General features: G+C 39.8%; 2 protein-coding genes and 1 long non-coding RNA gene across 6 annotated transcripts; 1 reads left to right on the top strand and 2 right to left on the bottom strand.

The window, feature by feature from the left end:
• Positions 1–2,273: 2,273 nt before the first annotated feature.
• Positions 2,274–4,480, top strand: LOC124410856 (39S ribosomal protein L17, mitochondrial). The gene is made up of 3 exons (XM_046889538.1): positions 2,274–2,635; positions 3,466–3,676; positions 4,278–4,480. Exons 1-3 carry the CDS (start codon positions 2,438–2,440, stop codon positions 4,409–4,411), a joined length of 543 nt encoding a protein of 180 aa, XP_046745494.1. The 5' UTR covers positions 2,274–2,437; the 3' UTR covers positions 4,412–4,480.
• A 3,932-nt stretch (positions 4,481–8,412) lies between these two features.
• On the bottom strand, positions 8,413–25,143 carry LOC124410830 (phosphatidylinositol 3-kinase regulatory subunit alpha). Of its 4 annotated transcripts, XM_046889488.1 has the most exons (17): positions 24,697–25,143; positions 24,516–24,617; positions 24,200–24,295; positions 24,054–24,101; positions 18,676–18,785; positions 18,447–18,581; positions 18,079–18,358; positions 17,678–17,776; positions 17,394–17,579; positions 16,442–16,570; positions 14,874–15,081; positions 13,848–14,114; positions 13,447–13,771; positions 12,989–13,236; positions 10,345–10,521; positions 9,956–10,198; positions 8,413–9,846 (listed from the first exon to the last, which is right to left on the bottom strand). In XM_046889488.1, the coding sequence occupies exons 2-17, from the start codon at positions 24,595–24,597 to the stop codon at positions 9,627–9,629; spliced, it is 2,853 nt and encodes a 950-aa protein (XP_046745444.1). In that variant the 5' UTR covers positions 24,598–24,617; positions 24,697–25,143; the 3' UTR covers positions 8,413–9,626. The 4 variants fall into 4 exon arrangements, with proteins under 4 accessions (XP_046745444.1, XP_046745441.1, XP_046745442.1 ...); XM_046889485.1 differs by lacking the exons at positions 24,054–24,101; positions 24,200–24,295; positions 24,516–24,617; positions 24,697–25,143 and having other exon boundaries at positions 18,676–19,944; XM_046889486.1 differs by lacking the exons at positions 16,442–16,570; positions 24,054–24,101; positions 24,200–24,295; positions 24,516–24,617; positions 24,697–25,143 and having other exon boundaries at positions 18,676–19,944.
• On the bottom strand, positions 8,413–26,726 carry LOC124410857. The gene is made up of 3 exons (XR_006929628.1): positions 26,715–26,726; positions 25,155–25,159; positions 8,413–9,062 (listed from the first exon to the last, which is right to left on the bottom strand). It is a non-coding gene; the product is annotated as an uncharacterized LOC124410857 (long non-coding RNA).
• Positions 26,727–27,788: the final 1,062 nt, after the last annotated feature.

Raw genomic sequence — 27,788 nt, 5'->3', positions numbered from 1 at the left:
CTATATCAGCGGGGCGACACTCCAATGCTTCAAATATAGTACCAGGAGGTACGAGGGAAGGAGACGAACCTCTGAATACAAAATTAGGCCAGACTTGGCGCAGCGTTAGTAGTACCGAACTTCGCCACTCGTTGCGTCTACGTCACGGTCTTACATACAGGCAGCCCCCTGACACAGGCGGAGGAAAGTAGTCCGTTATCTGTAACCGTCGCAGCGTGGCGCTGGCAGTCTCCTGGCCTTCTGTCTTCTGTTTACGGTCGATTGCGGTATATGGCTATATATTGAATATTGAAAATATTCAAATAAGATTGTGATTGAGAGGAAATAATTTCACAAAATGCAACTTTTTTGAAAGGTGCAATATGATTCAGTAGCAGTCCGTAGAGGTATAGACAGGAAAATAATAAATGGAATGGAATGATCAGAAGACAACCAGCGCTACCAGTGGGGATTGACGGAACTAATACGAAGCGACAAAGCGCTTCTCCAATAATCGCATAGGAATATTTAACCAGTGTCAGGGGGCTGCATACAGGTCTGGGGACTCGAGTGGTGGGGGAAGTACGCTTACGCTATAGTTTTTGTTTTTCAGCGCTACCGCTAGTTGGCACTAATGGTAAAGTAATGTTCGCAAACATGACCTCGAATTTCTCAAACTTTGCAAATGACGTGGTCCAAATGTATGTACGTAAAAATAGTGGAAATCGCATAAATCGTACATCGTTATATATTTTTAAAGCATCGCACACCACTTATTGTTTGAGAAATTTGAGGTTATGTTTGCGAACATTACTTTACCATTAGTGCCAACTAGCGGTAGCGCTGAAAAACAACTGCAGCGTAAGCGTACTTCCCCCACCACGCAAATTTCGACGAGTCCCCAGACCTGTATGTAAGACCCATAGACTTATAAGATAGACCGAGCGCTTCTATAAGAGGCACTGACGCTTACATATGAAGGACAGAGATATCCGGGAGTACTGCTCTCTCTTTTCAATCGGCGTCATGGTGGGAGACAACGGAGCAGTGAAAGTGGAACAGCTTTGCGCCTGTCGTATGCGTATTTCTCCTCGTTCTCCTCTACTCAGTCCCCGCCACTAATATCGCCAGACAGAGAGAGAAATACTCCGGACATATCTCTGACCTTTATATGACCCTTGCTTCAAGCGACTCATAAGAGCGCTCAGTCTATCTTATAAGTCTATGGTAAGACCGTGGTCTACGTTCTTTGGGGAGCGTTCCGAAATATACTTGCAGTACTGCAAGTACCCGCAGCCGCGTTCCGAAATCGTACGACAACTTACTGCCGCTAGTCAGTGACATCACGAAATTCATGATGTTACAACGACTGCAATCTGGAGCACGTAAAATGACAGAGGCCATAGGCAAAATGCAGAAGCTGTAGCGCATGCGGAATTGCAAAAGTCTAGTCTAGCCATTTGGCTTCTGCATTCTGCCCATGGCTTATGGATTTTCAATCTACACAAAAATCCATAAGCCATAGCCTATGAAATAACGAACGAGAAGCCTATAAGTTGTCTGTGAAAGCGTCTGTGATTGTAAATATTGTTGACTACCGGTAGACAACAATATTTACAATTACAGACGCTTCCACAGACAACTTGTAGGCTTCTCGTTCGTTATGCCATGCACTATAACTTGCGGATTTTTATGTATGTAATATATAGATTAAAAATCCATAATGGATTAAACTTTTGCAATTGCGCATGTGCTATGGCTTCTGTATTCTACCTATGGCCTCTGTAATTTTATGTGCTCCGGCCTTGACTGCGACTACTGCGGTCTGGACATAGACATACCTATAAGAATAGACTGCGTGACCGGGCTGAGAATGCGATAGCGCAATAGAAAGAGAAGGTTGGATATGGGACCACTATGGAATGTTGATATGGGGATCTTTCTGTCTTCGTCTAACCGCGCATGCGCGGGGCACGCATACCACTACGAGACAAAGAACGCATCGGACAAGGATATAGGGGTCCTACCACTCTGGTCCTACATGCAGCTTTCTCTTTCTATTGCGCTATCGCATTCACGATCGGGCTACCTCTGTACTCCCTCGGTCCGTTCTTATAATATATGTCTATGGTCTCGGCACTTCAAAATGGAAACATTGAATGGAAACCGTGCCCGATCTGAGACTCTACCAGGGAAGATTCTGCGCATGCGTTTTTAAAGTGAGAGAGTTAACCTATGCCTATCCTTGTCGCATACCGATCTCTTACTATTGCAGCGCCACAGAACCATGTTATGTTATAAGACCGTGTTGCGTACTACGGCGTGGGTAACCTCAAACAACGTATTTAAAGTTCGTTAAATTTCAAGTTAATCATGAAAATCGTGGATTAATTGATTGTAATCCACCACCACGCAGTTCTGTTCCTAGGAAATCGAACAGTTCTAGAACTTGGCAAGAATGAATCAAGCAAATATATCTAACCTGGTATCCAAACTCAATATATTCGTTCGACCGAAAGCCCGACGGCTCAAGAATCCAGCCGGTCCAGAGGGGCGATTGTTGAAATTGAGAAAAACCGTGACGGCTCTCATTAAATACGAACGACTCGAATTGAATTTCAATAGAGGCGAAGAAGCGAGGGGATACGCTGAGCGCGTACGTAATCATGAAAGCAGTGTAGTAACCTTTGGTTCGGTATTTGTATTGTGATAATTTGATAGGCGCTCTGTAGTAATCCGGCCGGAAATTCGTATACTCGTCGACAATCTTTGTGATCCATAACTCAACTTGAAGTCTTTGTGTACTCACGTTTTATTCTTTCGCCAACTTTTTCGCTCGGCATGAGAGTTTTCTGTTATTGTCTCAAAAAAAACTTTGCGATTTTGAAATTCTCTCACACTCGAAAAGCTTCACTGTTGAACTAGTGGACGTTAAGAATATCCTGAACTTGTCTTGGATCTATGATCTACAACTCCATGAAATACTTACTACAATTTATGTCTTCAACTTGCCCACATAATTCCGATTCAGTATTTGAATACATTTTTCTGAAACCTAGAATTTAATTGAAATCTGCTCAATTAGGTATTGCTTTTTCGTCACACACATTATGTATAATACACTGACAACGACAGCACCTTATCGCACTATGGTCTAAGCTTACTAAGTACACAATCTCAAATATAGAGCTACATGTTAATGCATCGCGCTCGTCAAAAGCTACCAATAATCCTTGAAGAATTCAGCCCAGTGCAGTGTGCATAATGTAACCTATGAAAAAAATATTTGTCCCCAACTTGGTATGGTAAAATAAATACATACCGGTGCTATCATATTATACTTGAGTCAATTTTAGGATAAGCAAATTTTAATAGAGTATACGGCGTGGTGCTAAATGCTAGATTTACAATCAATGTGCACTGGTGCAACAAATTAATTTAATAATAACTCGCAACTAACCAATGTTTCTAAATATATTGATATAGCTCATATCGGAAGCCCTGAGACATGGCCCGACTCACCACGAAACAATGAAACTGGCAGATTTCTGGATTTTGGAAAAGCAGTACGTCCACAAATTATTCAAGGTTCTGGTACCCCGATACGAAAACTTCACTAGTTCCTACACCAAGATGTACAACGCGCCACGTTTATATCCTGGAATGTATTATAAAAAATCTGTACTGGAGTTAAAAGGTATTAAACCCATGCAGACTAAGAAATTGAAAAGAAGGTGACAACACAAAGAAACAAATACTTTTTAAAACATGTCGAGTTTTGGCATATGCGTGGAATTGCAAAGTGCACGCGTCAAACAGTTTTCAAGAGAGGCACACTCTCGTAAATAGCTCTTCCATAACATTCTAATTGTTGATGAATTTTGATTATTGTTGCGAGAATGTAGTAATATGTGTCTAGGATTATTGAAAACAGCAACGCCGTTGTGCCAGTGTCGCGAAGGAAAGATACAGTACCATAAGTTAATCTTACCGCTGTCACCGATAATAATAATAATAATAGTAATACATGCGACTCGATAGAAAAGCACCAAGATATAACTTTTGTTTCCTTAGAGGTGCTTTCTCGTTGTTAAATTTGTATGGTTCCCTTTCAATTTTTTTCATTGTACAGGTGACACCATCAAAAAATATACGCGCAATTTATTTGCTATTCTATTCAGTGTCACAGGTTGATTTTAGTTGAGTCAGCTTTACGCGTTGGCTTAAGAGGGACGACGGATAAAAGGAAAACCCAGAAGGAAAAAATTAAGCAGAGACAGTAACGACTTTCATTTCAGGGAACGTGTACCCAAGCTTGCATCAGGAATATTCTCAAAAGCGAAACCTGCTACACAATGTATTGCTCGACGAAGCAAGGAAGGAATTTCGTCTGAAGAAATATGACGAAATTGTTGACAATTTCAAACAGTGAGAACGTTAATTATCGAATAAAATGAGTTGTTTGTTCGTGTTTTAATAATAAATAAACTAATCGTACAATTGAATCGAAAACTTGACATTTTTCGTGCAGTGTTTCACATTTAACTTCAAAAGCAATTCGAATCCCATTCCCATGATCACAAAATTTCCAGGACTGGCCAATTCAAAATTCAGCCTTCATATGTTTTCTGAATTCATAACCTAACGTGACGAATTACAACTACCTGCCATACATGTAAAATCTATTCTAACAGGCACACGTGATTTTCTTTTACAGTCACATATCGACTCCATGACTAGACATTTCACCGACATTTGACTCGGAGCTGAAACTGCAATTTAAGATTCTGACAACTTGAACGAAATTTGCCAAATACTAGACACAGCTGCAAATGGATAATTGGTCGCGACGCTCATGACTATTCTGTCGCTTAAATTTTTATCACCACTCAGAACCCTTCGTCGATTAGGTATTTGAACGAATAATTTCGAAATATTCCATTAGATTCTTTAGATAGAATGTCTTGAAATAATTGAAAGAAGAAAAAACACGTCTCAATTATTTTTCGAGATTCTATCCGACAAACCTAACGGAGGTTTTCATTCAAATACCTAATCAAAGCCTTCGAATTCGAGATATCTACCAGGAGCTTACATGGAATCGAATCATAGGATCTGCTTGCGAGCAAGCATCCATGTACACGACCCAATAATTTCTTATGGAAAGGTGGATGTTGCGATTCGATACCGCATAATCTCCCTGTAAGAACGAGTTTTGTTTCAGTAGGAGCTGCTCTTCGAACGAACTCTTTACGAATATACTTGCATCAAACAATTTGCAAGTATAGGTAAACAGTAGATGCCTAAATATCTGAAACTGAACAAAGTATCGGCTCCAAAAAGAGGTAGGACTGACATTCTTGTCAAAAATGAATTATTCACTGTATCATTAATTAACATCTGTACTTGACCCTCCCTTCATCTCCCTTATTAAAATTAATTTTCGAGGAAATTCCAGATTTCCAGACACAACTCTATGAGAAGTCAGATAATCATGGGTCAAAGTTGAGATACTGCTACATAATAACATTTTCAACATGACAAAAGATCGACACGTATTATATTATATTATTATATTATATATATATATATATATATATATATATATATATATATATATATATTCCTTGTTATATTTCTTAATTTCACAATTTTGCGATTTATTCTGGATAGACACATGCGTAAAATCAATATGTAATATGTATGTACATGTATGTACAATAAATGCGGATCTCTAAGCTTGCAATATTTATAAGAAACTTTTCGTAATCATTAGCGAGATGTTAGAAAAATAGTAAAGTACAAAACTGAAAGCAAGTGAGATTAATTCTTACATTTATGATATACCTATCTTGAATCACATTACAAATATTTGCTATAATAGGTTTATGATCCTCTTGTTTGTTACATCCTATGCTGACTATATTTAAAATTAGAAAATCTCACATTTTTTTGTTTTTGTTGCAATAAGATATTACATAGGTATACTAGAAAGCAACAAGTTCGACAAACATATATTATACTATGCAGCGTGATTACCAATTCATGTATAATCAATCGAAACATAAGCGCGCCAGCCAGCGCTCGCGCGATCGGACAAAGCTAGGTCCCGATCCGATACAAACGTATGCAGGATGAGCAAAAGTTGAAAAGAAACTAAAACACGTGAGCGAGTTCGCGGTGAAATTTTGTAAATATTTCGAACAGAAATCAATTAAGGTCTGTCATTTGATTTCCACGAAGGTCATGTTTTGAGAAACTACTTGTCAGTGTTATTTACATTATTATTTCAAGTCCGGCAACGTACGCATCTGAAGTCAGTTTACAGGCCTACGCACATCCGCTGCAATAGTGAAAATTCGTACTTTCCTTCACATTCGTAGACTGCTTCTTATAAACCAGTTTTTCATTTCAATTCACCGACACGATTATTATTTTGCTGGCACAACAATCAACGTACGTACCGTGAGTTGTGATAAATCGGTTTATGAGTTACACAAGTATTATTATACATACAGTGTCATTTATTCTTTGCCGAACACAAGTACAACCGACTCGGCGATTCTACTCGACACCCGCATAAGTAGCTCTTTCTCAAGCAGGTTTCCCGTTCGGTAACAAATAAATGATCCCGTATACTAGCGACAATGTTGGACCTTACTAGTTTTCAGATTGAATCGAAAATTGTTCGTCAGGGATAGAAGTCCGGATGACACCCACGCTTTTCTCATTGGACTTGGATAGATCGATATTGTCACGAATTTGAATTAGTATGTTTAAGGATTGAATATTGTTAAGCATAACGAAAGACGTTAACCAACCGGATCAGGAAAACGGATGGGCGAGATCCTTTCGCGACTATACTCTTCAACATTTCCTGTACCGGTCTAGACGGAGGGCCGAACATTTTCTTGGCATATCGGAACGCTAATCTCGAAAGTGGCGAAATGTGTAGCGGCAACGTAGAGATCCAACACGTATATCTCGCAGAGCGTCCGTTCGCTTGTCCCGGAATGTAGCTTCGCAACAAAACGGTAGGTCGTTCGTCTGTGGCATCGGTATCGCCACCATCGAGATCTGCGACCGCGTCCGTTTCACTTTCACTGACGAAAATTATAATCCTGAAGTACAATAGACTCCGACTTGTCCCTGACCTGCTGCTCTATTAGCGAATTCACAAGATTTAAAATTTGATTCTTGTCATAGTTATTGTCCCTGCTGTGCAGTAAAAATATCAGAAATCTTACAATATAGTTTAAATTTTCAACACTTTGCCCTTACTCCGGTTACGAGCAAATATTATGGGTGATAAACGGATATTTCTAATTCGATCGTGCGAATCAAACAGGTGTGATATTGTTAGCCTCCGATAGGTGAAATGACACCAGATGCCCACACTGAATGGACTTTTCAACGGCCGTGTTGTTATGTAGAAAAACAATGCCGCTGCAATTCCAAAGAGCCTCGCATGTTATTATAATATAATTATGTTAAACATAACATTTGCATAAAAGTACACTTTTTATACACAATTCATCGTTCTTACGCACACGGCGTTATATCTTGACAACTTCATCCAATTGTTGGACGTACTTTGCATATCGCTGGATTACTTTTTCATGTGTATATTTATACATATAAATTATATACATAACATGAGGATATTTTCAACGAGGACAATCGAGCCATAACGACCCCATGCTTCGCCCTAACCAATATAAGTATGTCTCCTTAGCCTATGTAAGAGTCCTGTTTCGAGAGGTGCTCGCTCAAGCGCAAGTCATTTTTTAATCACTTTCTGCCTCTTCGTTGCTCGCATATTTTTTTTAGGCATTAATGAAATACACAATAATTCGCATATCGTATATCGCATAAAATTTTCGCAATTTAGCGCATAGCTTACTATTGCTATTGTTTACTGCACAGGGTGACCAAGATACGGCAGACTTCAGGGATAAAAATTCTAATTATGTTCTTACAGCAAGTTCCGTTGTTATAAACGGATCGACATTAGCATTATTTCCATCGGTATCGATCAACGACAAGCCTTGATAATTGAAAAGCGGCACTGCGGTGACGATTGGTATTACAATTGCGCCACTTTGACATTGAAACGTCTGGAAGGTCTGCTCGTTGTTGTTGAATCATTTATAAACACCAATTATAATATTTTCGAAGAGCAAGTAATATCGACACTCCTTTATTGTCAATTGAGAAAAATTCAATTCTTGATTAAATCAGCGACAGGCGAGTTCAACGGGTGCTCTGGCTACAAGGGATTCCTTTCAGGCAATTTAGATAATGCACATAATTTTTAAGGTGGGGGATTGGTTTATGAAATCTTGGTCCTCCTGTTCAGAGGTTATTAGAAACTAAATAAAATCAAGCAGCGTTTGTCGTTCAACGGATACAGTCGCACAATTATGCTTTCCCAAGATAAATATCTCTCGTCAACTGTACACACTATGAGTCCATGCCCGTGAACAGAGTGAAATGCAATGAAAGAATCAACTCGTTATACCTATGCATACGTATTCGTATATAGCTGGCACAATTTTACGACCACCGACCGCTCTGTGGTCACAAAATTCTCCAACATAAGTCGTCCAACGAGTTTGACATCTCTTGAATGATAGAGCACGAACGAGTTAGATGTAATAAATATATCTAACATATTGTTTACAGATGAGAAAGAAGAAAAAAGAAAAGAAAAGCAGAGGTGGCACACGGACTTGAGCCGCACGGGCCCTGCGACCCTTTGGCAAGACCTCATGTTTTGGGCTCCCTAGTATCCAACGCTATTCATCACATATTTCATCTTTATATAGTCAATCATACCGTACCCTACTTAGGTATCTAACTTATCGTCCACCATGGACTATTGTTGTCTGCATGACCCGACAAGTTTTTGATACGCGAAGATCGGTACACACGCACGCACACACGGACGCACGCACACACACACACGCGCGCATAGTTGACAATTGGACAAAATGAAAAGAAGGGCATCCGATCATTTTGGCAGCCGTGTCAATATGTTTCGCTAATAAACAAATTGGGTTTATTGATCACACCGAGTAGTTCTGTGTACGCTCGTACACCGTTACTCCATAATTCAACAGTCTTTGGGCATTCGATAAAGCTGTGATAAACTAAGGATCACAATTTCGGGACTTCGGCACACACTGTCAAACAGCTCAGTTACATACAGGTTCAAAATTTCGCCGAATTTGAATAAAAGATAATCAGTTTGCTTCGCAACGTACATATGATATTTTACCGGGGGCAGATTACCCTGCACTTGAAAGGTGTGTAATTCTGCGCTATTGTTAATATAACAAAAGTGAAAACTGGCGCAGATCAGTGTCGTTGGATGGTCGTAAGGAAAATAGTTCAGATTGTCGTTCTGTTAAATTTCGACGACCGTAGCCGGGTCCGTCGCTTCGAGTACTTTTATACGCAATTGTTTCGGGTAAAGCAAATTCAAGTCTGCGGGCATGACCGGACATTGGCAATCACAGCAAAGAAAAACCGAACAGTGTGTTTCACGTCCCATACATGTTTGTCGCAACTGGATATCTTATAGTCATAGTTTACACCTCCCACGTTTACCGTAACAAGGTCGGTTGAGACGACAGCGTACGACTTTATACCTGCATTTGTGCTTGAAGCCGACTCAGGGCGGTCGGCGAAGCGAACACTGGGTAGACCAGCGTAGTCTTTAAGCTTTCGTTGTGTTCCTCCAGAGAATTCTGAGCGTAGTGCAGAACGAGATGCTTCAATGATTCATGAATATTGTAGGGTTCGGCAAATCCAAATCCTCGTTCGGTGTCATATATTATGCAATGATTCACCGTGCCGTTGCACCTGAAGAAAATGTTTCAAAAGTATTAACACGATACTTATTGATTAGCAATAAATATCTCTAGCATGATTGAAAAGAGGAAAAGGAGAAAGGTAATAAAAGATTATTCACATGATAGAAAGAGCGTATTGTCCCGTGGTGGATCGTCGAACAAGAAACGTCCCATCCGGTTTACCAGCCAAGAACCGATCGGCATCGGTTCGCGTCACTTCAAGAAACAACCACGTTTTTTCATCAGCGTGCACCTCCAAGTCGGACTCTTGTAAATCTGCGACGACGGCTGTATTTGCCAACGAATGGTTAGATGCCAGCTGATTGATTCGTTGCTGTTTCATACCGTTCTTCTTTAACCATCTGTAGGGAAATATGACCATATTCGTTAAAACCAAGAGATAAAAGTAATTCGAGTCGGATAGGATCACTGTAATCCTGTCTTTTCACAGAGTTTAACTTTGTATTTAACGCACAGGGCAGCCGGGTGTCCGAGATATTGCACTTACAGTTGATGTTTATCCTTCTGCCGGCTGAGTTGAATTACTTCTGGTTTCAGTTGGTGCATCTCACGCTCCAGAGTTCTATGGTATGCAATTTGTTGCTTCAAGCTATCATCCAGTTGCTCTTTGCTTTCTTCCAAAGATATCAGCCGCTGCTTCAATACCTCGGCGTTTGTAGTGAGGCTGTAAATGTAGATTACGTTCAAATTCATTTAAATATTCACCTTAGACTACTCGACTAGAATTTCGGCGGATCTGGCACGGAACTTTTTTTAAAACCCAAGCAGGGCATCATTATAGCAGATAATATCAATCGATCTTTGCATAAATGTGGAAGAAAAAATTTAAGCACATCCCCTTGTACGTATGAAATTATTATGTTTCGATAATACAATCTATTGACGTGCCGATGCAATTCGGTAAAAGAGTATATTAGAATAAATTGCAAACTAGACCGGACTGCCTGGTGGTAAAGTTTAATTATTTCACTCTGCGACAGAAGCAAAAATAGGCCAATTATGTCATACGTTACTGTAGAAGCGCGTGTCAAACATCATTTTCGCAACATCACTTTTTCAAAACGAAGTATCTACGATCCAATCTTTTCCACTTACAGTTTTTTCCCCAATTCGTTATTTGCAAATCTATGCATATTCATTTGATTTTGACGAATGAAACAAAGTCGCGACATCAAACTGTACTGACGCAAAATTGATTGTTTCATTTATAGGTGTGGCGTGATTTTATTCCATACCAGATAGACACTATATACTCCTCACAAAAATTAATAGACTACCTGTTTTTCGATAAAAAAAAAAAAAAAAATGTGGTATTTCAAACTGCCGTAACTCCGTTATAAATGTACATAGTGAGATGATTAAAAATACACTTTAAAGCTTCAAACGTCTAGTTTGAATCGCTTTTTCAGCATTTGACGTACACCTATTTGTTTCGGAGTTATTCTACTTTGAAGCAAGTTGTGACAAATTTGCGAAATACGGTCCAACTTCAAACTACCGTACAGGATGGAAAATTTTTATTCCGTTGTCTGCGAGAGGGTTTGTAGAATGAGTGTAAAGAAAAAATTATGTACTTATAACGACTCAGTTTTTTAGTGTACTTCTATTGAATTAATCAGTATTTTTCAGAGGTACACAAGGCGTAAATCCTGCAGTGCAACCTCCACATGGTACATCTTGGATGATGCTAGGGGCCGTGCATTAACTACCTAAGGAGAATTTTGCCCATTTTCAACCTCCCACCCCCATGTAAGAATATATAAGATTTCTCGGACCTTCCCTTCCCCTTTTTACGTAAGATTTTAGCTTGAGCTTCCCTAAAAAGCGTTAAATAGTTAAAATTTCGTTGGAAACGGTTCAGTTACGCTAAAACACGTTATTATTTGACATACGTCAAAGATTTTTTTGATTTTTTTAAATTAATTATTTAGTCTTTGGATAATGCGTATTATAATTAAGAGTAAGATTTGAAACAATCTTGAAGGAAATGAGTCAATGCAAGAGACTGAGAGTCAATTGACAAACGGCCCCCTATTGCCGCAGGTAAATTGAAAGCGCTCATTCCTGTTTAGGATTGAATATCTCGGTAAGAACGAGCGTTTTAGCGCAAATGCTAGAAACAAGATTTGAAGGGGATCTTTTAAACTTCAATGTGGTTCGAGGGGCCAACTGGATCACCGTTACAACATAAGCTTTTTTGAATCAAACTTCAGATTACAATTAATGAATTTACAAGGTCGTTTGTCGACGAAATCAAAGCTGAAAAAAAAGTTGCATGGTCCATTATAGTTTGTTCAATGCTCTACAATTCGACAAGAAAAAATTGTAGAGAAAGTTTCATAACAGTAGTTTGCGACAGTAGCGCAAGAGAGCTGACTTTTAACGAAAGTTACGATGTTGGCTGCCCGAGCCAAAGCCGTGTGCTGCCGACTTCGTAACTTTGCTCAAGAATTCGCTTCTTCGCGCGGGTGTCGCATGCTACTTCTTGCAAAGAGTGCAGAAAAAGTCACACTTTTTCCTGTGTAGCGTGCAAAAAAAGTAAGTACGGGTTGAAAACAAAGCGTGCTAAAAAGTAACTAGTAGGTACAAAAGAGACTGTAGTCGACCTATGCATGTGCGGCGCCTAACCTTCTAAAAAGTGCCACTTCTCGGACACATCTTGAGAAGTGTGCAAAGGAGGGACTTTCGATGCATGTGTTACGGAAAAGCAATTTAAAGGAAAATTTTCAAGCTTTTCAAGGTTCGAGAAAAAAAAAAGAGACGAAATTCGCGTCCCGTGCGGTACTTAGAAGATGGACCGTGTTCCACAAACTTGTTACAAGATGTTTCAAAGTAGCATAACTCTGTGAACTAATGGGAAAAATAATTTAGAACGAATAGGTGTAAATCAAATGTTGAAAACGCGATTTGAATTAGACGTTCTAAAGTTTAAAATGCATTTTTACTCATTCGTCTACCTACATTTTTCGCAAAGTTACGGCACTTTGAAATAGGTAATAATATTTTTCGTCAAAAAAATAAATAAATAAATAAACAAACAAAAAAAACAGGTAGGGCCTGATAATTTATGTGAGGAGTATACATTTTGTGTCAGTTCAACTATCAAGTTTACACATTCGGTTATAACTCACGTCATGATTTCATGGGGTTGAGCTTCCTTTTGAAATCTTTCCTGTAGCCTCATTTGATCCTCGAACATTTTGATGGCTTCCGTGAACGCATCTAGAGCCTGTCGTTTGAGTTGCACTTCATGTGACGTCCGTAAATATAATTCTGAGCAATCGTCATACTGCTTCATCGCATTGTTCAACTCCCTATCCAGTTCGATAAATTTTTGGATCACATTCTTCATGTCCGTCATGCCGCCAATGTCGTCGTCCTGTCGTTAAGCATATTACGAATAACGTGAGTTTAGTCAATAAGTGGTAAAATGAATTGTTTCTCCAATTTTTCTATTCTTAGAATTTAATGATTATTCACTCGACATAGCGAATGACGGATCTTTTTAAATTTTGGCAAGCAACATTTGGAATACTGTATATTTCATGCGTAATACCAGGTAAACGAATGCACCGCTGGCCTTACTCACCTGTTGAAACCTCGATACAGGGTAGAGAAGTTTAATGTCCAATGTCGAGTTGTATTGAGCTAAAGAGCAGTTTCGATAATGGTCGACTAATTCGACTACCGATTGAAAATTAAAAGGCTCCGAGAAACCATATTTGCCGTTGCGGTGACAAATCTTAATGAGCTTGTTTGCACCACCCTTCCGCAATGTGAGCGTGTATTCCCCATCCTTTGACGAGGCGTTACGTACTAAAAATGTGCCGTCCGGCGAATCGGTCAGTCGTTCGTTGACTTCATCTCTGGTTATATCGCCCCAGTACCATTCGGCTTCCTGGAGATTGCGAGGCCTAATTGTACAAAATCGATAGTATTGAGCAAACATCGAAACAATCGTATCATATTGAACCAGTCAAAAATTTTTACCGATGCTGCTGCTGTTGCTGATGCTGCTGTACCTGATCTTTGCCATTACTATCTGTCGTCGACTTCTCATTACCGATTGTACAGCAATCGTCGTCACTCGTCGTAACAGTAGAAAATTGATCGACGACGGGAAACTGTGGCCTTGATACCTTGCGGGGAGGTAACTGGGGTGCGCTTGCGAATTCTGGTAGTTTATCACCCCAGTCCCCGCGAAGCAACAATAACTCCATAATGCGAATGTGGGCCTCCGTATTATGAACGACTTGACTGCAAGTATAATCGAACACAATGGATTGTGACGGGACACGAACGGTGTTATTGTTAGTTAAGGAAATGCTTGAATCATCCAAATCTCAAATGTTAAAAGAAAACAGTAATATCATCGGAATGTTCAACTTGGTCGGTATAGTTAGCGATACGTAGTCTGTAAGTAAATCAACCCGGCACGCAGGAGCGTCAGCTTCTTGGAAGGGGAACGCGTCTCTTTTTCCCTAGTGTTTCTGTTTTACACACCTAAACAAATAATTAATATGAAAAAATGAACATAGAACGGTTATGCATTTTTACTCCCAGGCAAACATCTTGAGATTGCTGGAGGTATTTTCAAAATCGCATGTACCTCATGTATTTTCACGGAAGCACATACGAATGCTCGGAGGTCAATCTACGTCATATTGGTCAATAGTTAGACAATGACATGTTTAATTTTGACAAAACACCCAATGTGTTCGTTTCGACCGCGAAAAAAAGTGGCGCGGGTACATTTAGAGCAGAAATTTTTACACAGGAATTTACAATGAAATTAAACGGAGGAGGTTTGACGTCAGTGTGCTATACGGCACTGACAAAGAATTATTCGGGAACCCTAAAACGATTAGTGTTTTTATCGAAACATCACCCTCTGTCCAAATTTTAATCCCCGAATCCAGCTGAAAAGCATACCACCCGTGAGTGAAACGGATGACATTCGATACTTCGAACCCTCTGACGGCATCAGGTGAAACGATTGAATTTTCTTATACTCACATTATGCGCTCCCATGGCGGACGTAGAAATATGTGACAAAGAACTTGAATAAGAATTGTCGGTGGTTCTCTGTAGCCGCGAGCATGTTGTAATCGACATATACGGCAGAAATGTAGCATTAGATGACGAAGTGTGCTTTTATGATGTTCCGGAAGTTCATCGACTAATTTGAAAAGGCACTTGGTACACTGTTCGTCATTACGAAGTTCTGTAACAGCCGTAAAATTCATTTGGTCAGATACACATAATAGGTGGCACAGGCTTGGCGCAGCGAGCATCAAAATTAGCTGCTGCTATGGAGGAAATATCGATGTCTGCGACCTACAAATAGCACACAGTGGAGAGCCGTTACGCTGTATCGATATTTGATCTCGCAACGACGATCTTGTTCCACGCTGAGAGAGACGGCTGCCAGTGATTACTCTTCGTATCTGGATCTTTTTCGAGCCATTTATAGGGTGAGAACTCCTTCGAGCGAAATAAGAACGTACATTACCTTGTCGCAGCATAAAATACGGTACCATTTGTACAGTTTCGGGGGGTTATTCATCGCTAACCTGACATTTCATTTTGTTACAATTGAATTTTATTTTATGAAAATTTACACGAGTGCGATGCTGTATATGTTCATAGACTGACTTTTTTTTAAATGCTATGCGATACCTCGACGTCAGCACGCCTGACACGGTAAGACGAAGATATAGATATCGATCGATTTGCAAGTAAGGTATTTCTCTCAGAATCCTATTACTGCACGAAAGAGAATCGTTAGCACACTTTCCAGTATTAGTATAGCTCAGTTTGCGCAGCTCGAAGAAAAGTAGGATAAAACAATGTGACCTCTGTCCCGACTTTTCGGGTCAAAATTATATTTATATACATCGCTTTTAAAATGAGAATCAAAATCAAATACGATGATCACGACTATAGTGCTCTTGCCTCCTCTCTCAATCTAGAGTCTCTAAAATCGCTGCATGTTTATCATGACCTATACTTCGTAAAAAAAAGTTCAGTCAAACCTTGTAAAAGATGATGCCTCATCCAATCTATTTGAAAGACGGGATTCTCGTTATGATCTGAGAATCTTTAGGGAGTATATTGAACGTAACTCTGCCCGGGACTATATTTATTACTCCACGATTCCGCGGTTAAGGCGAAAATGGAACAAGGTTGTTATACCGTCTGGTATCTCGAGCATAAATTGCTTGTCTCAGTTCAAAGTAGCATTAAAATGTTTAGTTAATAGGTATCATTAGTACTGCTCAGCCTCAATATCAAATAAACCCATGTACTCAAATATTGTATTTTCAATCTATCTGTAAAGGGGTCTACCCGTTGATTATAAATAAAAATAAAATAAAAATAAAAAATATATATTTAATTTGTTCCTTCACAAGTGGAGATGAAACTTAACAAAGAGTAAGCGTATGCAAACAATGTTTAGACAAAGCTTATTTGGCTATGCCTTCCCCGCAGACTGCCTTATTCTTTCTCCAGAAGCTATATCGTTATGCAAGGGTTCCTAATAGTGCGAAGTTCCTACTAGTCATATCCAAAAAAATACTTACTGGAAGCTTCTAAAAAAGTATCATACCACTGGACGGGTATTACAGGATCTGGTAGTTCTCGCAAAAATTTCTTAAGTGAACTTGCGATGCATTGAGGACTGTAGTTTGAGAGATCTACATTACTCACATCTGTGAAAAAAAGGAATATTATTCACACGCATGTTTACTAGCTTAGTTACATTAATTAGGCTAAATTACAATGTTCAAAATTCCGTATTGACTATATCGGCTTCCAAAAGTCTGTATTGCGAAATATTTAATGATCGAGTCGATGACTTGAAATAACCGACTGAATCATCTTAGTGAGACCGAAGTAAAAGAAGTTTAAAAAACAACGCCTTATTTGATCTTCACACTTCACGATCCAGTTGCGGTGAGCCCTCTGTTGTAACGAGATTCTTTCAAGTTGTCAATAATTGTAATTTTTTTAATACATTTTTATCACCAGTCTCTTGAGATATTTGTATGGGACTCTGCTCTTACTTCGCGTTATGAACAGCTTCGTGGCACTGTCATATGCCTGCTCGTAACATTAATAAATGAATTTGATCATAGCCGTTTTCGTTTTTTCATTTCAATAACTCGAAAACTACTGTACAAATCGGATCCAAAATCTAATCAGTTTCGAGTTGAAAAAAGCCCTGTTGAATGGAACCAAAATCAACTGAATCCTTCCGTTCATCCTATACACATAGCAATTAAAATACAACGAATTTTCCATCCTACACGAGATAGTTACTATTTATACCGATACTTCGTTATTGACCGTACAGTGGCCAGTACCAGCCCCTGGTCTTCTGGCTACGTGCAGTAGGGGCTTACCCCCTACTTTAGTTACAACTGTACAATTCCAAGCCCTGCGAATGCTAGACCAAATCGTTAGTAAGTTCTGCTACTGTACGTGTACTTATTGATACAGAATGTACAGATTCGTATGTAGATAAATTCTCACCATCGATTATCTTTTGGCGAAGTTCAAGCATTTGCTCATTGGGAGGTGTACTTTGATAAACTTTGTACAAATCCAGAGTATTGTCAGTTAAAGCATGATCCTCGAGTACATGGGTGCACCTTTCAACCAAGATCGGCGCTGTGTGCGTCGTTGTGTCAAATTGGGAGCACAATGCTAGACCAAAGACTGGAAAAGTAAAACCAGGTGGGTGGTTGCATTAAGTATGCAAACATAGTTGTTTGTCGCTAAATCTGTGACAAGCTACGTTAGAAATATCTGATCACCTGCATTGAAGTTGGTACGGTGGGTATCTCCATCCGGTGGTAGGCAATCGGATGGTAAACCAGTAGCAGAACATGTTCTGTGAGCGACCAGTCCACACGCTGTGGGGGGAAAAATTTCACAATTATTTATTCCACGTCTGACCCAAACTGTATCGAGTATAGTACTCCTACAGAGGTGGATTCCGATCGATTTGAGGCAACCCGTGTCGTCTGCTACGTTGGTTAAATAGACGGTGGCAGATAGTACCGTTGGCCTTGAATTGGTCAGAAGCCACCTCTGTACGTGTACCTAGATGTGTCCGGCGCATATGAATTGGAAAAGGTCAACATGATTATTTCAGAAATGGTTGTTAATTAAGTCAAAGAACGCAGGTACGATGAAAATCAAAAAATTTATGTACCTTGACAAAAGAAACCTTGATGCAGCAACCCGCGCAGATACTTGTTACATTTGACACATCTTTCGAGAACACTGAAGCTACGGGGTACGAGCGAATGACGAATGCCGCTCTGTGTTATCGTTGAGGGTGATGTCGAACCAGGGGTATTCTGGGCCGTCTCTCCAGGTGTCGTTTGTTGTATATTAGCAGTTGGTGTTGAATTTTGTGGTACAGAATGACATAATTCTTCGATACACAGCAATATATTCTTCTGGTGAAACTCATCCTTTATTCCCATATTCTGGGCGGGGACATACGTAATACATAATACAAAACACTTGCAAGTTTGCAGTATATTTGTCAGTATAAGACATGAGATTGCCGCTTACCACAAGCTTCTCCCGGTCCAAGTTGAACAAGTCACTCCCTTTGATATCCTTGGACTTGAAGACGTCTGCGTAACGATAAAGGTTCAAGGCTGACATCCATTCGACCACATTTGAGGCAGTCCACTCGCTGACCGGCTACAACAGAAAGTAGAGTCGGTGAGTTACCTTCGTCAAGGCTACAAGCACGAACGAAATAGATCAAAGTTGCGCTTCAAGGTAATATCCTAACCTTTTCTTTATCGTACGTAGTGCCGGAATGTGCCGGATCCTTGTCTATCCATTGACATAAATGTTGTTCGTTGTACTCGGCGCAGACAAGGTGAAAACATGCGTGGCACTCTGTTGGGCACAAAGAACCGCACATACAACAACAAAGATTTGTCACATTAGCGGATACCTTGAGTAGTCCCATTTTATTGCAACTGTTATTAATCGAAGTGTGATTACGCACTGCATCGCTACCTTTAACGCTACTATTACTGTTATTACTAGCACTAGGATACTCCAACGTCCTCGCGCCTTTCACAGACGCATCTGATTCTTCATTGTCCATTTTTCGGCATTGCGCTTTCGATAGATCCTCTAAACTACCGCACCAGCATACAACACGGTGAAAGGACAGAGGACGAGCACAGCTGACTCGACCTGAACCAGGTAGGACATACGGGATTTCATCGTTATGACTATTGAACTGGGTTGCTGTGTTAGTAACAGTATTTGCCGAATCATCTTTATCGCCCTCTCCGGTATTAAAACACGTCGCGGCATAACACGCCTGGACGTCGTAGGTTGGCAAGGTCTCTGACTCAATTCGTGGGTTTCTAATGGTCGGAGACAGCTTGAGATTGGCATATCCAAGGGATCGTATCGGTTTACCGATTACATTCTCACCGTTTGTGTTGCCGAACATTCGTGAAGTTATTTTTAGGTTGCCACCATTCTCAATGATTGTATCGCTACCTAGCTGATGGTCCCTGGGACCTTGACGCAGCATATAATTGTCCGAATCGACCGTAAGAAGCCTGGATCTTACCGGTGCGGACTTAAGTTCGGTCGCCAAGAGACTAGGACTGTCGTTTGCCAGATTATCGCCATCTTCGTCGTCGTCATCCGGATCGATGTTACCATCCTTATTGCGCGTATTTGTCACAGTCCCGGAATGCGACTGCGTAGCAGTTGTGCTATTAACTTGGTTCATTGCGAAACTCAACTAAAGTTCCTCCGCTGCTTTTTATGTTTCATGTAATCGACGCAACGCTATACGAATCGTAAGAACGACGGAGATAATTCTTGTCGTTAATTGACATGAATTCAGATATCCATTGAATTTCCATTAACATACAACAAATAGTAGAGGTAATCGTGATTCAATGGTGAAATTTACCTTACACCGGGTGAAATAAAGATAATACTCTCTTGGTGTATTATCGTCATGGCTGTTAAACTGAATAAATCAGCTGAAAATACTTCCGCAATCCAAGCGAACCTTATGCTCAGAGGTATAGGTTTGATTAGGTATTTCGTTATTACAGGAGAACCAGAAGAGCATGGACGGTCCGTTGCCACTCGATGCTTTTGCACGTGAGTTCGGAGCAGTTATCTCAGAAATGCTGGAAACCTTGGAGTCGCAGGGTTTTGAAAGATTATCTCATGTTTCCCAACTGATTTATCTCGCTTTCTCACCATATCATTTCACGAAAAATCTTCCTAGATGTGGACACAATTCAACACTTGCATCCGACACTCATTGTTCCCTCCAAGTTACCTATACATGGGCGCGTGTGTAAACCAGGCGTTGATTGATAACTTTACACTTCCTTTTCATACTTCACTTGTGTCGCCCACCGGTCATCATTCCGCCGGACCTTGTTAAACATTGGCAGTATTTGTCCGTATCGCGGTGTATGTGTGTATGTTGTTGGAATTTTTTCGTTGGCAATTTATACTGTCAGGTCTTGCTGTCCGTACTGGTGTTGTTATAATAACATCGATATACATTCCTTCAAAGTTCTATTTTTCCCCCTTGTGAGTTATTTGATGCAATATCGTGGGCACTGATGTGGTGTATTCCATTCCTTGTTCAGGGGGGGAGCGGTGCTTGTATAATTGTACTACATACGTCCGTAGTGCTCCGTGGCGGTTCCGTGTAAGCCGTATTATGCACATACATTTATAATCAATGTGTGAACCGCGGACACGCATGCACGATACGAGTGTAGATATACACGTATAATATGAACATATCTGTCGTTCGAGGTGAGTCCGACATTAATTTTATGTCTCAGGAACAATAACAGGGCCAAAGTAAGAGATGCACAGTTAGAGACAGACCAAGGATAGTAACACCCGCGCAGGATTTCCGTGTAAATTCGTACAGTTCAACAGCTCATCGAGTTGAAAATAATACAGGCGCCGAGCGGTAACCAGTCGCGTGGCCGAGGGCGTTTGATATCTAACAGAGGCGAGAGACGTGGGGCAGAGAGAGAGATGAAGAGAGAGAGAGATAGAGAGAGGGAAAGAGGACGAAGAAAGAATGATGGGGAGTGGGAGCGCGACAGCCAGGGAGTACGAACGTAACGGGCAGACGGGCAGGGTGGACGGGTGGAGAGATGCGAGGATGAAGGAATCGGCGAGAGGGAAGGGGGGTTTGCGTTCACTAATCAGCCCGCCTATGTATGCACGTGTATGTTTGTATTACACACATGCCCATAGAATGGTCGGCGAGAGATGGAGCAGCGCGTGTGTACATGAGATAGTGCGGTGGATGCGGGCGTGTGGTTATGGATATTCGGTCGCAAATGAAGAGCGCACACACGCACGACAGAATCGCCCAACGACGGCTCGCTGTGTAGGACGGTACGACCTTAGCTAGACCGGCCGGTTCGAAAAGTTCAGTCGTGGTTCAGTCAATAGACAGCTAGCCGATCATACGACAAGAATGTGTTACTCGGTCATTGTCGCCTCGTGCTCGGGTATAATCGTGCCCAGCTGACAGCAAGGCCGGGTTAGGACAAAAGCGTGGAAAAGGGTGACTGACATACAGCTTTTTCAACTGGTTCCATTCGTTGCGCAGCAAGTGCAATTCCCCTCGCATTTGCCAAAAACCAAAAGACGGATAAAGTATAAAAATTTCACGGGGTACGCAGCAAGCGTAGTCAGTTATAATGTTGAAAAGCCGGTTAGATAAACGCGACACGACGATCCCCGAATGGTAGAGCGCGATACGTGAACCGTAAGAGCATTTCGCTCGGCGGCCGCACACGGCGTGACTGATAATGAGATAATGCGCCAGTTTTCTCGACTTCACCGAATTATTTCGTGTTCAGGTCGAGTCGATAATTGCAGAACACTGCAAATTTCCTTTCTCATATCCGCATCTTTCTCACAAACAGCGCTCAAATATCTGCACACCTATATATATGTATGCATTCACATGTTTAGCCAAATCACGAAGATAACATGCAAAAATACCAATCCAGTTGCCTCACTAGAATAAATGATTAATGAATGAAATTGTTGTGCGTATTCGCGAGAAAATAATGAGCAGAGATCTTTCATTAATTAACCGCAGGATATAAAGAAACGTTGTACAACGCCGTAGTGGCGCACAACAAGACGTGTATGTATGTAAATACGTGTAGTAATGTTCATTAAGGAGGTGCGAAACGGTACGAATTCCACGAATTTACAATTGCGATTTGGTAGAAACCATACCATTTCGTTATTTCTGCATCGAATGAAAATGTATTTGAGTGTTTTTGTTCAGAAATGCACATAGAATGGACTGTTGAGCCCTTTCTCGCGTTTGAGATAGGGGATTCCGATATGTGGAGAATATAAACGATAACGTCAAAATCGACTAGATACCCCCTCAATATCTTGGGTTTCCGCCTAACTTGTTTTCAGTCCGAAACAGAATGCGAGCTCCGTTCTATACGGATTATGTGAGAATGACCGGCGATGCAGCCGAGGTGAGATTGGGAGTCATAGTCACATAATTGATATAGTGATTGAACTCTCATTTAGTTTCGGACCGAAAACAAGTTAGCCGGAAGCCCAAGGCATTAACAAACAATTATTGTACAATGAAACATATAGTTTGATCAGTTTTCTCCTGAAAATCAATTTTTTAATCTACAACAGAATTGGGGCAAGGTTTTGAAAACTGTTGAAACAAGCCAGAGTCTAGGTTTTTAGAAAGATGAGAGTTCATCGCAAAAACGTAATTGATGAAAACAATTTAAAATAATTTCATTTTCAGGCAGTCTATTTTCACCTGTCTCCATTGGGAAAGTGCAGTGTACGCTGTGTGAGTGGGACATGCACCACTCTATCCGGTAGGGAAAATCAAATCTAGCAATTACAGGGCTATCTTATGCGCTCCGTTAGCTTCTTTCAAGAGAATTCACCTGAGAATATTTAGGAACACAAACGAAAATTGATTCTGCGACTAGTTTTTCTACCTGGCCAGTTACGTTGTGAATGGAGAATTTCAATATGTCGCTGCTTATCGCTTGGGCGGCGTGCTAGGGGCTGAAGTTCTCCATTGCAAATGTAATCGACTAGCAACAAAAATTAGCTATCGCAGAATCAATTTCTGCACGTGTACTTAAAAGAATGTTGCCTATTTATCCTAATTTTGAATTTAGTAATAGTTCTATACTACAGTGATTGCGGTACATATAATTTGGAATAGAAGAACTTCGGTAGATCGTGTAATGTGCATGAATGCGAGTACTCCAGGATGAATTTTTCATCACTTGCAACAATGCCAACGTTCGTCTAGGTATCCCTATATTTTTTTACTCATCTGTCAACAATTCAAACGTTGTTCATACATTATGTTCTGGTAATTCATACAATCATTAATTTATTCAATGCATCATTTGGCGATTTCAGATGACTTGGTTTATAGTATTCGAAAAGTAGTTTAAAACCATGCTTGGCAACTCAGCTCTATGCTGTATATTAGAAGTGTACGAGGGATAATCGAGGCGTTTTTTTTTCGGTTGTATTTGCTTTCCCATTGATCTAAATGATAATTATTGCCGCATGCACAAGGGAAAACAAAATCAGAATCAGGCTATAGGGTCAATCTTTCGAACAATGATATAAACAATGTGCAATAAGAAGGCATCCTAAGAACTGTCTACAAGCTGGCTCAAAATATACATGACTCAATAGTCATAATCGAATGGACTCTCTGCTCGCAATTATAGATTAAAAAAAAATAAAATGATAAATATGTATATGATGCTCACAGAACTCTAAGCTGTCACAGGTACGCAGTCATAGTGTGACCGTATGAGGCAACATAAGATAAGATGAAAGAGTGTTAGTTCTTTCGGATTCATAGGTACACCATTGATACACATTCAGTGACAGAATATAAATCTAAACTGACTATTGCCATGCAGCTTACTATTTGAAATTTATCATCCTACAATTATGTGCCTGTGTAAACAAAAAAAAAAAAAAAAAAATGGCAGACATGTAGATTTGAATGAGACGACTAAAATAGGATCACATGCTTATTTTTGGCGAATTTACGCAGACTCTATATGCGTGTTTGTAAACAATATGTCAAATTATCATATGGTATATTACCTTTACATTTGACTCCCACTTTTCCAGTCCCCCAAATATAATCGTTACCTTAAATATAGGAAATGAGACAGTTGAAAGTAGGTAACCGATTAATCATTTGATACTTTAGCCTAGCCGCAGCTTTCTGTAAACAAGAAAATACTTACAATGGATGCAGAGTATAGGAGTCACAAAATAAACATCGTATATAGTGTGGTTGTAATTCAGAGCTTCCGTGGCACCTGCTGTTTCTGTTACATAAGCTGTAACAAAATAAATGATGGATAACTCTTTGTGCACTAAGGTGGCTTTGTTATTGTCTTTAGATTAATTAATCAAAATCTCTTTTTGAAAATTTCCCGATTGTTAAAGGGAAGGAGAGATAACTAATATGATTCAAGAGAATGGAACATTTCCTGTTCAAACTCCGGAAGGTATATTACCAGCTAATCTATACACGTTTGAAATGAATGGTTACTTTACCATCTGATCCATTGTTGAGCCTAATGTAGGGCTCTTCGTCTATGCGGACGTTTGTGTACTGCGAGATACTTTCTTTCAGCATTAGGACTTCCACAATAGTACCTGGAATTATTAGCCTTTACTATTAATATCAGACAAAGTAAGATTACCGAGAAGTCACAGAACTTAAAGAATATCTTACCGAATTAAAAACTTGATGAAGCAAATAGCTCGACGTCCGGTATTTTCTACTGAGAAATAACTTTTCACGCTCTGTGTAACAGATTCACAAGTTCGAGACATGGGTGGATTTCCACCAATGGAGCTTAAACAAGTCACTTGATTGTAAGCTTGTGTATTCTTTTAAGATGCTTATTTCTCGTTAACCAAGCAGAAGGTTGCCGTATTTGAAAGTGACTTTAATATTACTGTTATACATAATTTTCTTGAAACTCAACGTTTTTTTGTTATCAAAGAACATTTGGCTATATAATGCCAAACGATTCCGGCATCTGGTATGAGGGATAAGCAGAAGCACTTCCAGTATTGTCGGCGATTCCTTTTTTTCCTTAAAGTTGCCTTTTAAAGCTACGTGAACAAATCATTAAAGTAATCAAAGTGAATTTAATCTTGATTACATAGAGCACTGTGCATCATTACTGCCACTCTGAAACGAACATTAAAAAATAGTGGCGCGATGCTGATCAATCAACTCAATTTGTTGCAACGTAACAGCGTCCATCACCTTTTGCTTTATTAGTATTGCAAGATTACAAATGTTAGTAATCCGCACAGGTTCAAAAGGACCGAATTGATCTATCTAACCTACGAAACACTTAGGCACAGTATATTTACACATTTTTGCAATTTTCCTAATCAGCGCCCCATCTAGGGTTGGAATCGATTGCTTAGTACGGAGCCACAACATTTGCGGTACGATCAGTTAGCCCCGATTTTACGGAGAGCGAAAATAAGAATTGGAATGAGGAAAACTCCGGATCTACTTCAGAGCTCGTGGCTGCTCGCCCGCGGTCACTCGCGGTAGAGTGCGACGATGTCGCGTGCGTGCGTGTACACACGCGCATGCACGCGCTGCACACACACACATACGCATCTATACCACGCGCGCGCATCACTGGCGCACATGAATCGCTGGAATGCGTATGTGAAGTTGTCGCTACAGTGCAAAAAATCAACTGGCCATTTCTACATCCATGGAAGGTAGAAAGACGGAGGATAAAGTCCCACGTCAAGCACGGTGATGGCCGAGGCAAATGCTCTATGTCTATGGGTCTGTCGGTATGCTGTTCCCGATTTTTACCACCAGAGGCGACTACTCTGCATAATCTACGGTAATCTACACTAACGGCGCTGTACCATTGATATATGGAAGTGCGCTGTGCGGAAAAGTAAGCTCTATACCTTGTCTACTCTATTTAATATCTCTATGGTCGACACAGCTCGCAGGTTGTGTCGTCGCAGGGGTGCCAACTTTTGAGCTGAATTTTAGGTTATTCTACACCTATTTCACTAGGCCGATTTCTGGACCGAAAGCGTTATTTTTCCTTTCTCGTAACTATATTTTCTTCATTTTAAAACAAATCAGTAAATTGTAGGTTATGAAAATTGGTGGAATACATTTCCTCGGATTTAGTACGTTATGCAAAAATCTACTACATTTCAAAAGTTGTTAGTGCCTGCGTTTCATCAGTCCACATTCAGGAATTTTTTATTTTCAACACAGACGACGATATTAATCAATTGATATCAGCATAATTAACTTCAGTCGCACCTGTGAAACTAGATTCAATTCATGTTTTGTTTCGATTTTTTCCCTTACAAACTGCTAACCCATCCTTGAGCTCACACAGGTCATCGCAGAGGGATAGCGTTGGTCGTATTCAATAGAAGGCTGTAATAATATTGTTATTGTCTGTTGTGATGCGCAAGTAGTTGAACTAAGGTATAAACTTAAGAATACGAATGTGCCTAATTGTGGTATATACTGGACCGACATGGCTAAGACAAAGAACATCAGATAATTGAGATAACTGAAATAACAATATGCTCTACAATTGCATTATTCACGTTTCAAACAATCTGTATTTTATTTTTGTTATAATTAAAATATACATTGTCATGGTGAAACAAGCGAAATAGTAACTAATAGTAACAAAATATTTGCATCATTTTCATTTCTTTCAACACGCATCTCTTCACTACAATTATTATTATTTTATTTTTTCTCTGCGTTCGATATATAATTTTTTAAATGAATTTGCATCACACTTCAAGAATACGGTATACATAGTATACATGATTAATTTCAAAAGCATAATTTGACTTGGAATATTTCAGAATGGAATATTTGTGTTCCATGGATCGCGTCTAACGCGACTTTATTAATGTCATGTTTGATCCAAGTCAAATATATTGTTGCTTTTGTATTACACAAAGCAACCATTTTACGAGAATTAAAGCTTTGTCAGCCTTACAAACTTACGACCCAAACTTTCAACATGTAATTTTAATTATGTTTGTGTCTTTTTTCTTCCCCTTTTCATCAATTTTCACATCATTCCCTTTACCCTACCAGACGCGACAATAATACATTGCTCAATCGTCATAACACAGTTTTGCGGTATTTGATTGTATTTTTCATATGATTTTATGTCAAAATTTGTTACGTTTACTCAACGCCACTGCCGTCTATTTACGTACGATATATCATCGTCTAACACCACTGGTAGTTTTTTGAAAACGTGACTGTCGATTATAAAAACCCGAGGGACTAATCAAAGCTCTTACTTCGAAGCTTAATATAACAATTCGTGATTTACATCATCAGTTTTTTGAATTAAATAAAAAAAAATTCAATATTTTGTTCTTATGTCGTATTCTAAGTCGCGCTGTAGCCGTTGACGATACAAAGATTCAATTTCTTAATTTTAAGATAATTGCGCAAAGTTTATGAATTACATACAGAGAGAGTTAATGAGAGAAAGAGAGAAATATTTCTAAATGAGTATTAATTTATATTACATGCTCATATGTCCTAGCAATAGAGGCACACCTTGTACGTACACCAACAAATGAATGAAGTAACCCATTCATATTCCGTCATTTTGTGTGCGTGCACTTTAGATTGTTTCAACAAATTCACATATATGCATGAGCATCCAGAAGTATCAAGATAGAGATGTGCATTCACACTCGAAAATCGATTTCTCTTTTTCTCTCATTGTGTTATCGGATATGGTGAATCAAATTCATTCTTTAACATAACTCTACAAC

Source organism: Diprion similis, chromosome 10 (assembly GCF_021155765.1).
Source record: "Diprion similis isolate iyDipSimi1 chromosome 10, iyDipSimi1.1, whole genome shotgun sequence".
Lineage (NCBI taxonomy): Eukaryota > Metazoa > Arthropoda > Insecta > Hymenoptera > Diprionidae > Diprion > Diprion similis.
Note: the sequence above shows the minus strand (reverse complement) of the source record. Positions and strands in the feature narration are given on the sequence as shown.